The 16,849-nt window shown below is 42.0% G+C and overlaps 5 protein-coding genes, 1 non-coding gene and 1 pseudogene across 7 annotated transcripts; 2 read left to right on the top strand and 5 right to left on the bottom strand.

Annotated features, from left to right (window-relative positions):
* Positions 1-54: 54 nt before the first annotated feature.
* Positions 55-139, bottom strand: TRNAM-CAU (transfer RNA methionine (anticodon CAU)). The gene is given in 2 exon segments: positions 55-90; positions 102-139. It is a non-coding gene; the product is annotated as a tRNA-Met (tRNA).
* A 408-nt stretch (positions 140-547) lies between these two features.
* On the bottom strand, positions 548-915 carry LOC141816781 (uncharacterized). The gene has a single exon (XM_074704517.1). It carries the CDS (start codon positions 881-883, stop codon positions 548-550), a length of 336 nt encoding a protein of 111 aa, XP_074560618.1. The 5' UTR covers positions 884-915.
* A 469-nt stretch (positions 916-1,384) lies between these two features.
* On the bottom strand, positions 1,385-5,393 carry LOC141821278 (C-terminal binding protein AN-like). The gene is made up of 7 exons (XM_074708686.1): positions 4,808-5,393; positions 3,928-4,096; positions 3,684-3,814; positions 2,328-3,125; positions 2,200-2,247; positions 1,948-2,064; positions 1,385-1,672 (listed from the first exon to the last, which is right to left on the bottom strand). The coding sequence occupies exons 1-7, from the start codon at positions 5,390-5,392 to the stop codon at positions 1,601-1,603; spliced, it is 1,920 nt and encodes a 639-aa protein (XP_074564787.1). The 5' UTR covers position 5,393; the 3' UTR covers positions 1,385-1,600.
* Positions 5,394-5,601: 208 nt separating this feature from the next.
* LOC141821572 (GDSL esterase/lipase At5g41890) lies at positions 5,602-8,034 on the top strand. The gene is made up of 5 exons (XM_074708958.1): positions 5,602-6,007; positions 6,481-6,611; positions 6,708-6,947; positions 7,438-7,696; positions 7,802-8,034. Exons 1-5 carry the CDS (start codon positions 5,602-5,604, stop codon positions 8,032-8,034), a joined length of 1,269 nt encoding a protein of 422 aa, XP_074565059.1.
* Positions 8,035-9,246: 1,212 nt separating this feature from the next.
* On the top strand, positions 9,247-10,238 carry LOC141821571 (uncharacterized). Its single transcript, XM_074708957.1, has 2 exons — positions 9,247-9,974; positions 10,158-10,238. The coding sequence occupies exons 1-2, from the start codon at positions 9,273-9,275 to the stop codon at positions 10,236-10,238; spliced, it is 783 nt and encodes a 260-aa protein (XP_074565058.1). The 5' UTR covers positions 9,247-9,272.
* On the bottom strand, positions 10,052-13,825 carry LOC141821237 (1-aminocyclopropane-1-carboxylate synthase 6-like). Of its 2 annotated transcripts, none has more exons than XM_074708638.1 (4): positions 13,333-13,825; positions 13,098-13,235; positions 11,413-11,576; positions 10,052-11,332 (listed from the first exon to the last, which is right to left on the bottom strand). In XM_074708638.1, the coding sequence occupies exons 1-4, from the start codon at positions 13,777-13,779 to the stop codon at positions 10,489-10,491; spliced, it is 1,593 nt and encodes a 530-aa protein (XP_074564739.1). In that variant the 5' UTR covers positions 13,780-13,825; the 3' UTR covers positions 10,052-10,488. The 2 variants fall into 2 exon arrangements, with proteins under 2 accessions (XP_074564739.1, XP_074564740.1); XM_074708639.1 differs by having other exon boundaries at positions 11,413-11,573.
* A 478-nt stretch (positions 13,826-14,303) lies between these two features.
* Positions 14,304-16,561, bottom strand: LOC141816042 (uncharacterized; annotated as a pseudogene).
* Between the last annotated feature and the right edge of the window lie 288 nt (positions 16,562-16,849).

Genomic DNA, 16,849 nt, shown 5'->3' with positions numbered 1-16,849 from the left:
ATCGGCGAATTTTTTTTTTTTTTTGGTGCAGAATTAAAAATAGAAAAAAAAATATGGGGTGAGAGAGGCTCGAACTCTCGACCTCAGGATTTCTCAGAAGCTATGAGACCTACGCGCTAGCCAACTGCGCCACCACCCCATGCTGCCTTTTGGATTACTATATTATAGGAGAAATTATATTACTGAATTTTTAGGATCTTGTAAAACTATAGTAAAAAACTAAATTATGGGGTGAGAGAGGCTCTAGAACTCTCGACCTCAGGATTTCTCAGAAGCTATGAGACCTACGCGCTAGCCAACTGCGCCACCACCCCATGGTACTTTTAAAGTACTATTTTTTAAAAGAATTAAATTACTTAATTTTTATGATCTAAAAGAATTAAATTACTAAAATTGGATCTTAGGTTGCTTTTGTTTTTACTAATACGGTTCCAAATTTCAACTATTTATTTATTTTGAAAACTTCAAACATTTTGATACGAAAACCTACACATTATTTATTTATTTATTTATTTGAGAAGTGCAGATATTACATTTTCCTAGAAAGTTACAGGTACTTTCCGCCGGACGTCCGATAAGTTTGGTCCGCTCCCACCGGGCGGTGGTGGTGGTGGTGGTGGTGACGGTGTCCCGTGCCGGCAAGGGGCACGCCGGCGATGCCGTGTTTTGCAGCGGCCTCCTCCCGGTGCTCCGCCTTCTCCTCGTGGTACTCCGCCTCGGCCTCCTTCTCCCTCGCCTTGGCCCGTTCCTTCGCGGCCGCGCGCTCCTCCGGCGTCCGGGCCGCGGCGGCCTCTGCCGTCCCCTCCGCCTTCCCGGCGAACTCCTTCACCTTCTCCTTCGCTTTGCTTGCCGCATCCTTCGTCTTCTCCGCCGCCGATTGCATCCCGTTGCTACTGCTAATATTTAATTGGTAGACTAGATACGTCGATGGATTCGAAGACGGCTTGGGGGAGTGAGCGATTTATATAAGAATCTAAAGCGTGCTACGTGTCATGCATGCATAAGTAGTGGCAGGTGGATAAGGTGACAGAATCTAAAGCGTGCTACGTGTCATGCATGCAGAAGTAGTTGGCACGTAAAGCGTCCACGTCAGTGATGTTAATGATTAGTGATACGTGTCAACCGTAATAGGCAAACTCTGTGAGCAGTGCAATTTGAAATTTTATTTTAACCCATAACTTTTAACAACATATTCTTAAATAAATGGTTTTTCTTTTTTCCCCTTTCAAGCTTCTTTTGTTTTCTTTCAGGGACCGAAATCTCAAGAGTTAGACCTTGTGAACAACTAAGTTTTCTTTTACCCCCTCAAAGTTTCTTATTTTTTCTTACAGGGACATAAAAGGCCTCTGGGAGGAAGGTAGAAGGAAACAAACAAGGAGGCAACAGCTTCGACATTGAGATTTTGAGCAATTAATGTTTACAGAAAACTTCACTGAAGTTTAATGTTTGCAAAGAAAGATACATAACGACTAGCAAACACATTCAGCAACCATTTCCTAAACTTCAAAGCAACTACAAGAGTCAGCAAAAAGAAAACACAAGAAAGATTAGAAAGACAAGGATACTCGATTCTATCCAAGCAACTTTTATAATAAACAACTTAATCGATCCATCTAGTAACGCCATCTTCATTAACAGTTGCAAGGATCTCTATGCTTACTTCCAGGACAACCTACACATGATGAAACAAACAAAATGTCATCAAAATCACGGAAGAGTAACGAATAGCGGATGTAAATTGAGGATGATCAGAATGAGCACAAATCCAGAATTATGATTATATAAAGCATCAAGATTCTGCAGAAAAGTAATGCTTGATGAACAAAGTTTGAAACTGGTTGTTATGAATTCCACGAATTAGTTTGTGGTTTGTAATATCGAGTATCAAATAGACGCTGTTAATAGGATGGCCTGTGTCCCGTATGGATAATGCAAATAGGTGCATACCGATGGTTTTTTGCAGTTGACTAGTTTACATTGTTCCAAGGTAGAACCATGCAGAGTCCAAGCCTCCCACACATCGAAATTATGACTTGCAAATACAAACTCCATTCTCCTATTGATCTGGTGCCATGCAAAACATGAAGTTATATGGAAGTTGTGTATTTGTAGCCAAAGCAAACGCTCATTGGCCGAATAAATCGGTAAATTGTTTAAACATTAATTGAAAGTTTCCAGACATTAAATGCAATTACTGACCTGTAAGAGTTTTCCACCAGAAGATAAAGACCGCAACCCGATTATGCCCTAGAGATGGTAAGTGCTAATAAGAGAGATGAAGTGGCATTTCATTCAACAACACTAAAAACTATTTTGTATATAAATACCTTGCTTCTAAAGCAAACAAGGAATTCTGCAGCCGGATCCCTCTTTGATATGTTTGACATTGTATCAAGGAACCAGCCGCCTCTTGGATTTCTTTGTCTAGAGACATGATATCCTTGACAATCTCTTGCACGTAGGGCTATGATGAAACCATCTTTCAGCAGTTGAACAGAATTTTCTTTAACTTCTGCATTTACTGCCACCTGTTTTGGTGACGAGTCTAGTGTATGTTCAGAGGTGCACATTAGTTTATTTCTAGGATCCTCAGGAGAAGTTAACCTAGAACCAGAACCTAACACTTTCTCCCTTCCACTTGTTGCAGTATCATCATCTTGATCTGATGTATAACTAGTATCACTCTCTCCTGCTGAAAAATCATCTGGCTCCTGGTGGGATCTTCGGCGAGCAGGTCTCTTCTTACCCTTTTTACCTGTTGCACTATGCCTGCCTTCAGTTATAGAGCCTACATTTTCGGAAATAGCTGAAACATGAGAATTGTTAAATTCATGGTTATCCTTCTTGTAGATGTATTCTGAAGTCAAGTGGCTCTCATTTATCTGCTGTTCAAGACCATGAACCTGCTGAGTTTGAGTTTCTTTTACTTCCTTCTTTGTCTGCTCATCTTCACATACAATTCCACTTATCATTTCATCTTCATCAGATATAGCATAATCAGGTACAATTCCATCAAGGAAAAATGACTGCAATATGGTGATTGCTTTTTCCCTTATTTCCATCCATACTTCCTCACTATAATCTGCACTGCGAGGAAGAATTAGCACATTTGGCATCTCCCTTACCTGAAAATGGATTAAAACAAAACTTCAGAGCAGGAGAAAAATGAGTTGTAGCAATGTGTCATATTTTCATTTTATAATATGTAATGTAAGCAAATAGGAAAGAAGATATAAGAAAGACAAAATTCAGAAGGATAGCCCAAAACTTCAAAAAAGCATATGTGAGTATCTGCATTACCTGCATCTTCTCCTGACAAGTACAAAGCAAAATAAGCTAGAGTCGTACCTTGTTCAACATGTATATGTGGCACTCCATAACAATAATACATCTGGAATTGGCTAAGTTGAGCACACAATATAGTAAAAGATGCAATTAAATGAACGTAATTTTTGTGCATGTTTTTAATAAAAAGTCCAGTCTTATGCATCAGCATATGAGAACATGCTCAAAGAACTCACTTCTGGTCGCAAACATAAAACACAAATAGTAAACTCTTAGGTATATTGATGCATTAAGTACCTATTATGAGAACTATTAATCTTGTGTTCCTTATCTTTACACTTATGGCTCACATATGTTACACCATTGATGCATTAGATCTTATGCAGTTGTACTCTTACCCATGCTTCCATCCATTGTGGCCCCTCAGCACCGTCTAATGCACAACCAGCTATGGTACCATTAATCAATAGTTGTTTCAGTGCACGATCATCTATCAATTGACTGCTACCTGTATTCACTATAAAAGCACCTGTGGAAAAACAGATACTTAACTATTTTAGATTGTGATTAAATTAGGCAGACAACCAGAACTGAAAGAAACATATAGTCCTCCAAATAGTCAAATTATATCAAACAGTTTACCAGGCTTTATATGTTGCAGGCATTCTGCATCAAGAATATGCATGGTAGCATCTGAGAGTGAACAGTGAAGTGAAACAAGATCACTTGCTGCCAGTAAATCATTTAGGGTGTCCATTCTTCGAGCAGCAGAAGGAAATGCAATAGCAGACCGTCCTGATTTATCTTTCACCTTCACAGATGTTCAAAAACAGAATAAAAGTCACGAAATTTTAAACAATTGAATGGTAAGATAATTAATACACGCATAACAGTCTTATTTTCATCGCATCAAGCTAGAGAAAACTACCAAGGGCTTCCTTGGATTCTGTAATCATGAAAATGAAATTCTATTTCACTTCTACAGATCAAATCCATAACTCAAAGGACCATTCAACTTATTATTTGTTAAGATATAAACACGAAAACCTAAACCCTCTAGCACACTGACTAGAGTTTATTATGATCAGATTGTGTGTCAAAATTTCATTTGAGGATATCACAGAGAAATTAGCATGGAGCTCTCAGAATATGCAGCACTAAAATCTGACAATGGATGTGAGTAATTATCACATAATAAACCACACTACCTTAGCTAGTCATTCATATCAAATGTTGCATGTCTAGTGGATATAGATTGGCCAAAATATTGACCGGTAGAAGGGAAACTCAACGACGAGTTGCCTACTATTTTGAGTGCAGGAACAGGGATTTTGCTTAACAAGTAGCAATGTTCAATCGGATTTATTGAACAAGGAAAAAATCAAACTTAAACAGTAAAGGAATGTTCATATTAGCAACTTGTAAAGGCCCATTTCTCAGAAAACAGATAGGTCAAAAGTACATTGTGAAACAGAACACAATATGAGAGACAACAACAAGAAGGTTCCTAATAGGTCAATACCTCGTGGTGGACATCGAAGTAGAGCACGCTCATCTTAAAGGCCAGGCTCCTGGTGGCCAGGCAACTTGCAGAGGCCGACCTGCCAACGATCCCAAGAACAAGGCCACGGCACCTTCGCATTCCCCGGCACAGCGGCGGGATCGATCCGAACCAACCGGCCGACGCGGAGGACGGGCGGGAGAGGAGGTGGGTCCGGCGGAGGAGGCTGAGAAACAGGGCCATGACGGTGTCAGCCACCTCCTCGGCTCGGCTGCAGTCGACGTGGACGAGGCGGAGCCCTAGATCAGCGGCGAGGGCGGAGTCGATGACGCGGTCGGCGGAGCCGAGGCAGAGGACGAGCTGCCAAGGGCGGAGGCGGCGCTGTGCGGGGCCGGGTAAGAGGGAGAGCGAGTGCAGGATAACAGCTGCGGCCGACTCGATGCGCCCGTCGGCGAGCGCCGCGCTGCCGACGTGCTCGACGGTGGCGACCCCAGCGAGGGCCTCCTGCTCCAGTGAGGTGTCCTCGAGGCAGTTGAGAGCCACCACCAGAGGGGCCTCCGCCGCCATGAGATCCAACGGTGGAAACCCCGCGCTTCCTTTACGCATCTCTTCCTCCTCCTTTGAGGCTTTGACCCCTCTCTCCCTCCACTCCGCCCGATGCCTAAATCTTTTCTGGTCCACTCGGTCTCGTTGTATAATTTAGAGAATTTCGAGGTCGTTTTAGAAAAAGTTTCCTCATTTCTTTTCCACCCTCGTCTCTGCAACGGATTTCTGCTTGCTTCCTCACATCAACTGAGCTTGTTCCAAACACAGAAATGGATCCCAAGGACAAATTTCATGGTTGTGTCACGTCGAAACTGCAACGCAAGGCATGCAAGTCGCATGCACCAGTCGCCATGCGAACTAATATTAGAACACAAGCATTGCAATCAACACAGCAGAAGGCATACCTCATGGCTTCACCATTTGTTGCATTGTTCCTGCCTCTTCTTCTTCTTCTTGTGCTGCATCGTCTTCCGTTGTTTGCACTTGGCCTTCGTCCTCCGGCAGTTCGCTACCCCACCTTCGTCCTCGGCGACTCCCTCGTCGACGTTGGGAACAACAACTATCTCTTCACCATCTCCAAAGCTAACTCACCTCCTTACGGCATTGATTTCGCGCCTTCTGGCGGCCAACCTACAGGAAGATTCACTAATGGCAGAACCACAAGTGATCTCATAGGTATATATATACACATGTCTCTTATATACTGCAGGAAACAAACAAGAACAAAATTTGGAAAGACAGTGAGGCAAAAGCAGTGACAGAAAGAAAATTAAATTTTCCTTGGTCCATTTACATTTTTCCTTTTCATTAAACATTGTTTTCACTGCTTATTAAGAAGATTTTCCCTAGATAGACATATTCACTTTTTCATTCATGGCAACAAAGAGAATTTGCTTTTTTACCAACATAACAATCCATCTTCTTTACCAGATTGGGATCAACCTTTGAACCTCTACTTTCCCATCATCCTGTAAGGCCATTCAAGTGAACATACAGCAAAAAAAAAAATAAAAGAATTCTATCTGATTATCTAAATAACAATCTCATCTGTTTGATAGTAACTTTCAAAATTGACTCGATGACTGAAGCTTTACCAGAGATCAATTACTTTATTAAGTTTTCTATATTTAATGCATTGACTGTACTAGTTGAAGCTTTGGGGAAGAATTCTTTCCCTCCACCCTACTTAGCCGGCAATGACAGTAGCATTGCAGTTCAGAATGGCATCAACTATGCTTCAGGTGCTTCTGGGATATTGGACGAGACAGGATCTTTGTTTGTATGTGACAAACTCACAAATGTTTCTTCTAATGGGTGTTAATCTTTGGATTTGATGTCAACTTTGTCCATCTGCTTCTACTCAAACTATGCTCAGGTTGAGAGAATACCATTGAGCATGCAGGTGAAATATTTTGAGGAAACCAGAGATTACATGGTGAGAACTCTGGGAAAGAATGCTACTGAGTTCCTAAAGACCGCCGTCTTCCAAATAATAACAGGGTCTAATGACATCTTGAACTACTTCGAGCCCTCCGTATATCTCTTTGGAGGTAAGAAGCTCGCCCCAACAGCTCTTCAGGACATAATGGTCTCCAACATAACTCTGAATCTAAAGGTGAGAACAAATAGTACCTACTAGCAATGAAAGGTTACTGTGTTATAGAATTACTTGACACATTTATAGCTTCTTTTTTGATAAAGTGAACCAGGATTATAACCTAGTACATTCTCGTAAACAAGTTGAAATAGCTCAAATTCAAATTACAGATGATCTGAATTGCATAAGAAGAATCAGTGATTGGAGTTTATTTTATTTTTTTAAAAAATAATTATGCTATACTAAGAATCTAACTTGAATTATTCTATCATCTGAGTTAGGTAGCACTGATTGGTGTAATGAAGATATAACCAAAGAATGAATCATCAAAATAAAGGAGAAAATAATTTAAACTATTCATGATTAATCCTTTGACAGCATGTTAAAGTTTGAATGAACTGTGATATGTCAAAAAGCAAAGTTAAGACAATCTAGCAAATCAGAGTTAGCATAACTGTTCTATCATGGAAATTTTGATCAATTTATTAATTACTGCAAATTTGAACAGAGATTGCATGAGCTCGGAGCAAGAAAGTTTATAGTCGTTGGGGTAGGACCTATCGGATGCATACCGTATCTTCGAGTAATGAAGTTGGTGAAAAAAGGGGAGTGCTTATCAGCTGCAAACACAGTAATCCAAGGTTACAACATGAAGTTGATCAGGGCAATCAACAAGCTAAATGAAGATCTGGGTCCCGAATCTACGTTCGTTTATGCAAATATCTACGACATTTTCCTAGATATCATTCAAAGCTATCACAAATACGGTAAGTGTTTCATTTTGTCAACTTTCCAGCACACATTATTTCCACAAAGAAAAAAGAAATAGGAAAAATCAGTGGCATTGACTTAACAAATGCTTATATTACCAGGATTTGAAAATGCATATGATCCTTGTTGTGGCCTAAGCTTTCCTCCTCTCTGCTTCGGAGGTCGTGATGGCAACTCCAGCACCATCCTCTGCAAAGATAGAAACAAGTATGTGTTTTGGGATGCATATCACCCAACTGAAGCCGCTAACATTATCATGGCAAAGAAACTAATTGCTGGCGATGCAAATGCAAATTCCTTCAACCTACGAAGGTTGTATACTGGTTTATTGTGATGGAAAAGGCAACATGAGAAATCTTCCAGAGGTTTTAGACATGATTATAAACTTGTAATATCTGCAGCAGTATACTTAGCTTAAAAATAAAACATTTTGCTATGACTCCTTTGATGAACAATAAACATCGTAGTCAATCAGGACCAAAACAAAATAGCCACTGAACTAGTTCAACGAAAAAAAAAAGTGCAAACAATGAAGTAGACAAGATGCTTCAACTGAAAGAACACACAAAGATCAGGCGTCAGCATTATACAGTCGAACCCTCGGTTAGCGTTGCGGCGCTATGCCAACGACGGCTGAAGAAAAGTAGGATTTGGGCGCTAGGGTTGGCTTCGCTAGCCGTGCATTTCCCATAGGATGAAGAGGGAGGCAAAGAAAAAGGTAGAGGATGAGAAAGGGAAAGAAGGATGTGGAACCTGCGGCCGCGGACGGGCGTTTTTTGGAAGGGCTGGTCGGAGAGAACTTACGAGCCACCTCTCGGATCTCGTCCTCCGGCGTGGGGGCTCCGCCTTATTGGCGACGTCGCCGGCGTATTCACGGTCATCGCTTGTCCCTTCGAACCGGGCCCAATGCTGAACCGGGTGGCATATGCCGGCTCAGTTTGGGTCAATTTGGCATGCGCAAACAAAATCAAAAGCTCATTTGTATATATTACTTTATGAAAAAAAAAAGTGCAAAGGATGCTGAGCATTGGATTGTCCGTCGTATGCGTTTTTTGATTTATCCTGGTGGTCGATGGGAAATTTTCATAGGACCGGACCAGTCACATCTAGGGATTGAGTCCTAAGAGACTGACTGGGATTTATCATTTTTTATGTAAAAAAGTGAAAATTCCTGTAAATGAAGAGCGCAATGCTAGTCATCTGGGCTGGTCGCTATGTGTACTTTTCGATTTACCTTGATGGCCAGTAGAAAACTTCTGTAGGATCGGATCGATCATCCCCCAATGGGATTAACTAGGATTTATCATTTTTTATGTAAAAAAAAATATGAATTTGTTATAATTTAAAACTATTTATAAAATTCAAGTTGAGGATCACACCTAACAGGCTAACATTCAACTTCAGAAGAAAGCAGTTGATGCAGTTAAGAACTAAAACGAGAGTTCCAGAATTGGTACAGTTGAACAAGAACATCTTGATCAAGGAACAGTTCAACAAATCCAGTCCTAGATAATATATACCTGCTTCTGCCCATGGCACCAAGCAACACAGAGAATCACAACACCTGCAACAATGGAGAAGAACGAGTGCTCCGAGTCCTGTGTTCCGCGAAGAGAGAAGCAGCAGATTTCTGTTCCTTTTCTCTGGGAAGAGAAGCCAGGCAGACTGAAGAAAGACTGGAGCATTGAGACAGCCCCTATGGCCATGGCCTTGCTTCCATCCCCTGCAAAGCTTGTGGTTTCTGTGCCATTACTCCAACCAGATCACTACATGAACCCTTTTGTCGATGAGAAGAACAAAAACCCCTATCTGAATCCGTTCGAAGTGGAGGAAGGCGAAGCTGTTGCATCAGACCTTGAGGCCTTCACTTTTGGGCTAAGTGATGAAGTCCCTGGCATGGAAGCGACTCGATCTTTCGACATCAGGGCAGCTGCTTGGGAAAGTTTCAGTGAGGATGGCTCCTACTGGAATGAATACTTTCACACTGCATCAGAAACAGATGATCATAGCAGTTCAAGCGGCACAGAAGCAGAGATTGGCAAAGACACTTCTACTGTCAAGTACCTATTCCCAGTTTCTTTACCTGATACTAGCTTTCTCAACAACCATGGCAAAGATCATACTCCATCTTCAGAGACTGCCTGCCTTGAACCATTTCAGTTAAACAAATTCGACCACGAACACACTGCCAATGCAAAAACCTTTACCCTGGGGGAACTCATGATGCTATGTCGCAAATCAAGTTATAGAAGGAAACAAACTGATGTTAGAATGGTAACCTACTTTGCTTTAGCATTTTAGCCACATAAATATAGTGCTTTCAACTAGAAAATATTTCAAGAGCTAGAAAATAGATTGTATTCAAACACAATCTTTACTTCCACATAAAGGTTTGTATAGATTACAAAACTGAAAACTCTCATGGTTCTCCATTCTAAACCAGTTTATTCATTACAGGAACACTCGAAGAGCATGCTCATATGCTTCCCTTTCTTCCGCAATAGCAACAAAACAAGGGCATATATCAGAAGCTGGTAGGTAAAAAATTCATCATATCACCCAGCAGCAATCTTCACAAGATCAGTAGTGTTCCTAATATAAACCACATATATGGCAAGATACATTGAAGGATTGAACAGTACCTACACGAACAAAATTGGCGGTGGCTGCTGGAAAGGGTGTCAAGTAGACTTGCTTTTGGATTTCCCTTGCATCGAAAACATTTATGTATGTTGAAGCCTTGTACTTATCCAACACAGAAACTTATTAGCTTTCAGCTTCAATAAACTTATTGCCTATGGATTACTCCCTTTAAGCGTTCCATAAGTAGAGGGACATCATTTCGAGTCAATGTTGTGAAACATAAACGAAACCATCCAGGTTCAATGCAATGACATGTAGTTCCAGATGTTATGTGGATCTTAGCCGAATCAAGCATAACCTTCCAAAGTTCAAACTCTCCTTTCTCGCTATATGATTTCATGAACTTGCTCATATCCATCCAACAGTAAAAACCACCAGTGCTTTTGACACACTGAACTCCTAACTCCATTAGGCTGCTGACCAACAATGCATACATTATTCGAAGTCTCTCTCTGTTCATCTTAAGGTAGTCTGCAATGAACTTGACATCTGTGAGCATTGAGATAAGTAAGTGTTGGATTGGAGCAGAAATGGAGGAGAACCTAGATAATCTGGAGGCTGCTGCAAGTACGCATTCGTTGAAGGAGTATACAATACCAACCCTGAAGCCTGGAATAGAGAAAACTTTAGATAAGGAATAAACAATATGAACCCTGGTTCTATCAACACCATCTGTGTTTAAAACCTCTGCCATGCTCACAAACTCCTCATTTCCGTGAATTGAGCCAGCAAAAGTTTCATCAGCTATGACATGTATGTTCTTCTCAGTAGCAAAATCAATAATGTCAAGCAGTGTTTCTGTACGAAGCAAGTTGCCCACTGGGTTTGAGGGGTTTGAGAAAAGAATTCCACACACTTTTACACTTCGATTTTTTGCCTGAGTGTATGCTCTTTCAAGTGAGGCAACGCTTATGTTAAAGTTATCAGTGCTTCGACATGGGACGGGTATCAACTCTATGCCAGCTCGCCACCTTATATTTCTATCATACCTGCAGTTAGAAATGTTACATTGTGAATATGATGTCTCAATTGTAGAAGGAAGTTCGCAATCCCACAGGATCAATTTTACCCTGGATGATATGGTGAAGGAACAAGAAATGCATTTCCAGTATCTGCTAGGCAAAAGCTGAGAATCTCAATTGCTGGAGTTGCACCTGATGTCAATACTATGCATGACGGATCAAACGAGACTGACCCTTGCATCACTTGCCCCATGAGTCCAGCAATGGCCTGCTGGAAAAAATATTTCAGAGTAGAAAAGAAAAAATCAAATCACAAAGAGTATGCTACTTGTGCTAGATCAACTAAGAAAAAGACAAGTGAAACATAAGCAATTTCAGTAAACAGGAAGCACTATAAAGAATGTCATCATCATACATCATTTCTTTAAGCAAAAACATTATCAGATCATATGCAAACAGTTTTTTGATGTTCCCTCTTCATCATAGTGCAAACAAATACATCCCTAATAAAGCATAAAAACAATAAATTACTTATGCCAATTAGGAATTTAAATTTCTAAAATTTTAGACAAAAAGATTACACTCGCAGATTTTTCTTCTGCAGGAGCATAGGTTAATTAAGGTAGTTTTCTCCTTTTATGTATAAGATTATTACTTCCCTACAATATTGTCTTCAAAAGGGACTCCAATCTCCCATCTTGATCATCTACTTCATAATAATATTTTCTTAAAAGTTTGATTCTTTTGTTGCATCACACTATTCACTACTAGTAGCCTAGCAATATACTTAGGCTCATATTTTAGGGCTGTTCTGGATACATGAATGGCTGACAAAGGTATAATAAAGAGACACAAGATCTACAAGCATTATAAGTCACATCCACTAATTATAATTTAACATGTTTTGAGGAATGGAAAGAAGGTATTTACAAAGAAAGCTTAGAAGCATAAATCTGATTAATGTAAGTTACTGGAGTACAAACAAAAATTAGAAATTATCTTCCATGTGAAAGAAAAGACATTTAGATGCTTCTAAAGAATCAGTATTGATGATGCATTAGAAATCTACTTGTAAGGGAGTAAAGAAGCACCAAAGGGCCATAGCATTTTGGGTTGATTGAGATTTTGCTAAGATTGTTACATGACATTGGTACTCCACCTTTGGTCATGTTGGGATTGAAGGAGTGCAAAGAAGTAAAGGGACATCTCCTGCCTTTAGTTAAGGGAGGCACTTTTGTATATACTTTATACAAAGGATTTCCTTGGCATTTTGTGTTGGATTGAACTTCTCCTTGAATCTCTATAATTAGTTTTGTCACCATGCTACATATCAACCTTCTCTAATCTTGGTTACTTTGACAAACTAGTCGTGGCTTCTTCAATCAAAACCTAGCGATGTATGATTTTAGATATTATGTCCTTAATACAGCCAACAAAGGCAAAAGGAGAAAAGGATTGATGGGTGCCCAGAGAACAGTTGGCTACAATAAATATATCACTTGCCCATCGATTAGTAACAAACATGATACTCTGGAAATGAAACTGCAAGAGAGAAAATAAGAAATGCCACAGATAACAACTGCTTCAATTGAAGCAATGTTTACGCACGAAGAAAATCAAAAGTGTTATAGAGCATAACTTCAGAACTAGCTTCTAAGACAATGTAAAGACACAATTAGGAGGCACTTTAAATCACAAAGAAAAAACAGCGAGAAAATTCGAGTAAAGTTCTCCTAAAATGCCTTAAACATGTTAACAATAGACAATAGTATAAGACTGATCATTTGCTCACCGTCTTGAATTCCAAAGACCCATCAAAGGGCTGGTAGGTAGCTAATCCCTTAATGTTCAATGCGCCGCCCTGCCGTTGGTGAAGCATCGTATCCTTCCAATTTTTGGAAAGCCAGTCGTCAATCAAATCCAACGACAACTGTATTGAACGAGCGGAAAGATGTAAAGAAAAAGAATTCTTTGAAGACCAAAGAACCCTAAAAAACTAATTTGAGGAGTGAGGACGAGAGAGCTACACGGTTCTCCGCCAGCCCAAGCTGCATAACCCCATCGGGATTATCGAAAGGATGGTAGGGATCCTCCAAGCACCTCTTCTCCCCAACAGCATAAGCCGAATCGCCGGATTTGGCGATCAAAGCGGCGCGGGCGGAGACGGCAGCGTCGCGGGCGGGCAGACGCCTGCGAGAGGAGGAGCGAACGACTCCGCGATTCTCAGGGCCGTCAGCGGGGGGATTCAGCGGCGGTGAGCGGCTGCGCTTCAGGAACATCTGGAAGGCGTAAAAGAGAACGCAGGGAAGGAGGGAGCCGAGGACCAGCCCGCCGCCGCCGTGCCCCTGGACGATGCCTTGGAGGGGGACGATGAGGCGCATGGCTGCGCCTCCGCCTCCGGAGCCGGGAATCAGCGCCTGCTCCTCGGCGGTGGCGGAGGGCTGCTCCGACGGGGGCTCGCCGTGGCGGGTCATCGACGGAGGCGGAGGACGCTCGCTTCTCGATTCTAGTGGCTGAATTGCCAAGGCACCAACAAGAAGCCGCTTTGCTCTCTCTCTCTATAGCACACATTAATAATTAATCGACAATTACGATGAAAAAAAAGATTTTTTTTTTTGAAAAAATTTAAATTCGCTGCAGGAACTGGGAAAATAGTGGATACTGTAGACTTTTCGCACAACTAGTCCTACATATTTTTTAAATAATTCATGTTTAAAATTTCTAAATATATATAAAAATTTAAAAATCTTGGTTGGGGATCTAACTACACGATCTTGGTTGGGGAAATAGTGATGGATCCTGATGAAATCTATCAGTAGATTTGTGCAGATCTATCTGTGGAGTCAATATGCTACTAGTGTCCGCATAATATTACCAAACTATTGTTCTTGTTTGATCAACCAGCCGAATCCAACTATGCAATCTCCATCAGTGAATCAAAGAATCAAAACAGCAAAAAGAAAGAAAAAGAAAAAAAAATCTTGAATTATTATTTTTATTATAACTGTGATGCTAATTCTTTCACTAACTCTTCCACGAGCAACTGAAGCATTGCGTCTCCAAACCGCAGGGCCAGCTCGTCCTCCTCTTCATGGAAGCATCTCCACCGTCCGTCCCTCTCCATCTCCCTCAACGTCGCCACCTCCCCGTGACAGCAGTCCTCCTCTGCCTCCGCGCCCGGCGGCCCGTCGATCCACCGCCTGGCCGTGCGGAGCATCTCCGTCGTGGTGGTGGTGGCCGTCGCACCCTGCCTCCGCCGCTGCCCCATCGGAAGAAGACCGCCGTCAGCTTCGCCGCCTTGAACGAAGAAGTCCAGCAGAAGCTTCTCCCCGCCGCCTCGCGGCGCGTTGGCCTTCAGCCGCCCGAGCAGCTCCCACGCCCGCCTCCTCCTCCTCCTCCTCGGCGTGCGACGACACGTCGTCGTCCCCGTCCGGCGACGGGGAGCAACACTCCATCGGGAGGTCCAGCTCCGCGAGCATTTCGAACCGTCGGATCCGGTGCAGCAGCTGCTCCGTCGCCCCTGTGTCACACGATCAGTAGAAAACAATATTTCTGTACTCTACACCTTCGAATTTCCAATATTTTCAATTTTAGGACAAAAAAAGACGACGCGGGGCCCATCAAATCGAAGAATCCAAAGGAATTATGCGCGTGGTGTTCGCATACTAAAACAAGGTACCAATTTGCTTCAAAAATTTTCACATTTTTCATGAAAAATCAACAAATCTTACTTTCAATATTGTCGAGGCTTCGATAAAAGGATTCTTCTTCATCTTCCTCCTCGTCGACACGATCCTTTTTATTCGTGTAGTCGATCATTGAAACTAAACTCGCTCGAACCTTCTCGTCCTCGTCGTTCGACTTGTTCTCTGCGGACTCTTCCACCTCTCTTCCATCGAATTCCTGCATTACAATAATTATACTCGATAAGAGAAAGATGAGTCGAGCCAAATTGGACCAAACCGCCGGTCCAGACCAAAAGCCGAGCGCGCATGCTCCGGTCCCCCCACTCTTTCTGCGGACAGGCCCAGAAAGAAAAAGATAAGAGAGTCTACTATTTATCACTTCGGCGGCTCCTCATAATTAATGGAACATTAACTTTACATAATTGGATAATGACTAATGATGTGCTTAATTATATGCGGAAGTGTCTAATGGGTTCCAGTTTGGAAGCCTGTGTAATGATGGTTAGAGCGTGATTAGGGCCCCCTTAAAAGTGGATTAAAGCGTTGGAAAGCGCACCAAATTGTCACTTTGGGGGGCCCTAAATAATGGAGGGAGCATTAATTTTAGGGACTAAAATAATAGAAACTTCAAGAGTTTATTAACTCTCGCGTTCCCTAAATTCCTTCATAATTATTGTGAAATAAATTTATATAAGAAAAAAATAGGATATTGTAGGGAAAAAAGAGACTTGGGGCGTTTTTTTGGATTATAAAATGTTTTATTATGGAAGACTGTTTAGTGCATTGGTTTTGTTTGGGCTTAATCGTGATTTAAATAAGATGTTTGGCTAAATCGGAAAGTTTTAGCAAATTTTAGGGGGCGATGTGAAATTTTGTCGATAAATAATACGGGTCCTATCACTCACCGTCGCCGGCGAGAGGGTGGCGGTGATGGAGGTGGCTTCTTCGTTCCTCGATGGTTGGGACGACGATGATAGAGGCGGTGAGTGTTCTTTCCTTTCTTCGCCAGTGGTCGAGGAGGTGACTTGGAGGCAGTAGGGAGGAGGGGAGGCTGCGTACGAGCAATTGCTCGGGCGGCTGCTGATGACTGGCGATGGTAACCGGAGAGACTGCCATCCGACGGAGGCGGACGGGTTCTGATCCGCTGTGAGCCTCTGTTTTGTTTTATTATCTTTCTTCTTCTTCTTCTTCCAGGAGAACGCCGAGAAGGTAGCTCGCTCCGGGCGCGACGACGACGGCAAACAGCGTGCCTTGATTGCGGCTGCGAATTTACCGAGCGCGTTCCCGTTGGCTGCCGCGGAGCCACGGGCGGCTTTACTCATGGCCGATTCTCGGCGGAGCTCGGCGTCAAGGAGGCTGCGGATGGTGGTGACGCCGACGCCCAGCACGAAACCGTCGTCGTCGACCTCGAGGTACTCCTTGAGCATGAGCAGCTTAGCCATCGGCGCCGCAATTGAAGTGGAAGAGGCAAGGCGAGAAGAGGATCGGAGGAAGAGCAGCGGCGATTGAATTACTTCACGCCATGTCCGAAAGCTTTAAGATTGGGCTTCATCTTGTTCCAAGGCATTTATTAATCTCTAGAAGTGGAAGAGAATCTGGGACAGAGCAAGTAAGAGCTTCTCCATGATTATCTACTTGCTCGTTAGATTGAGATAACATTTTATTTAGGGAAATTATTAAAATAACTCTCTAGATTCAACAGCTTCTTCAATGTTAATTATGTGCCCTACTTTTCTTTCTAAATTATTAATATTAAGCATCATAAAGATTCCTTCTAAACTGTTATTCCTAACATATAATATATAAAGTCCTTCCAAATCACCACGTGCATTCATCATCATCGGGTTGAGCAAAGTTA

Source organism: Curcuma longa, chromosome 2 (assembly GCF_044706935.1).
Source record: "Curcuma longa cultivar G26 ecotype Majalengka, Jawa Barat chromosome 2, ITB_CL_G26_1.1, whole genome shotgun sequence".
In the NCBI taxonomy this organism is placed as follows: Eukaryota; Viridiplantae; Streptophyta; class Magnoliopsida; order Zingiberales; family Zingiberaceae; genus Curcuma; species Curcuma longa.
Note: the sequence above shows the minus strand (reverse complement) of the source record. Positions and strands in the feature narration are given on the sequence as shown.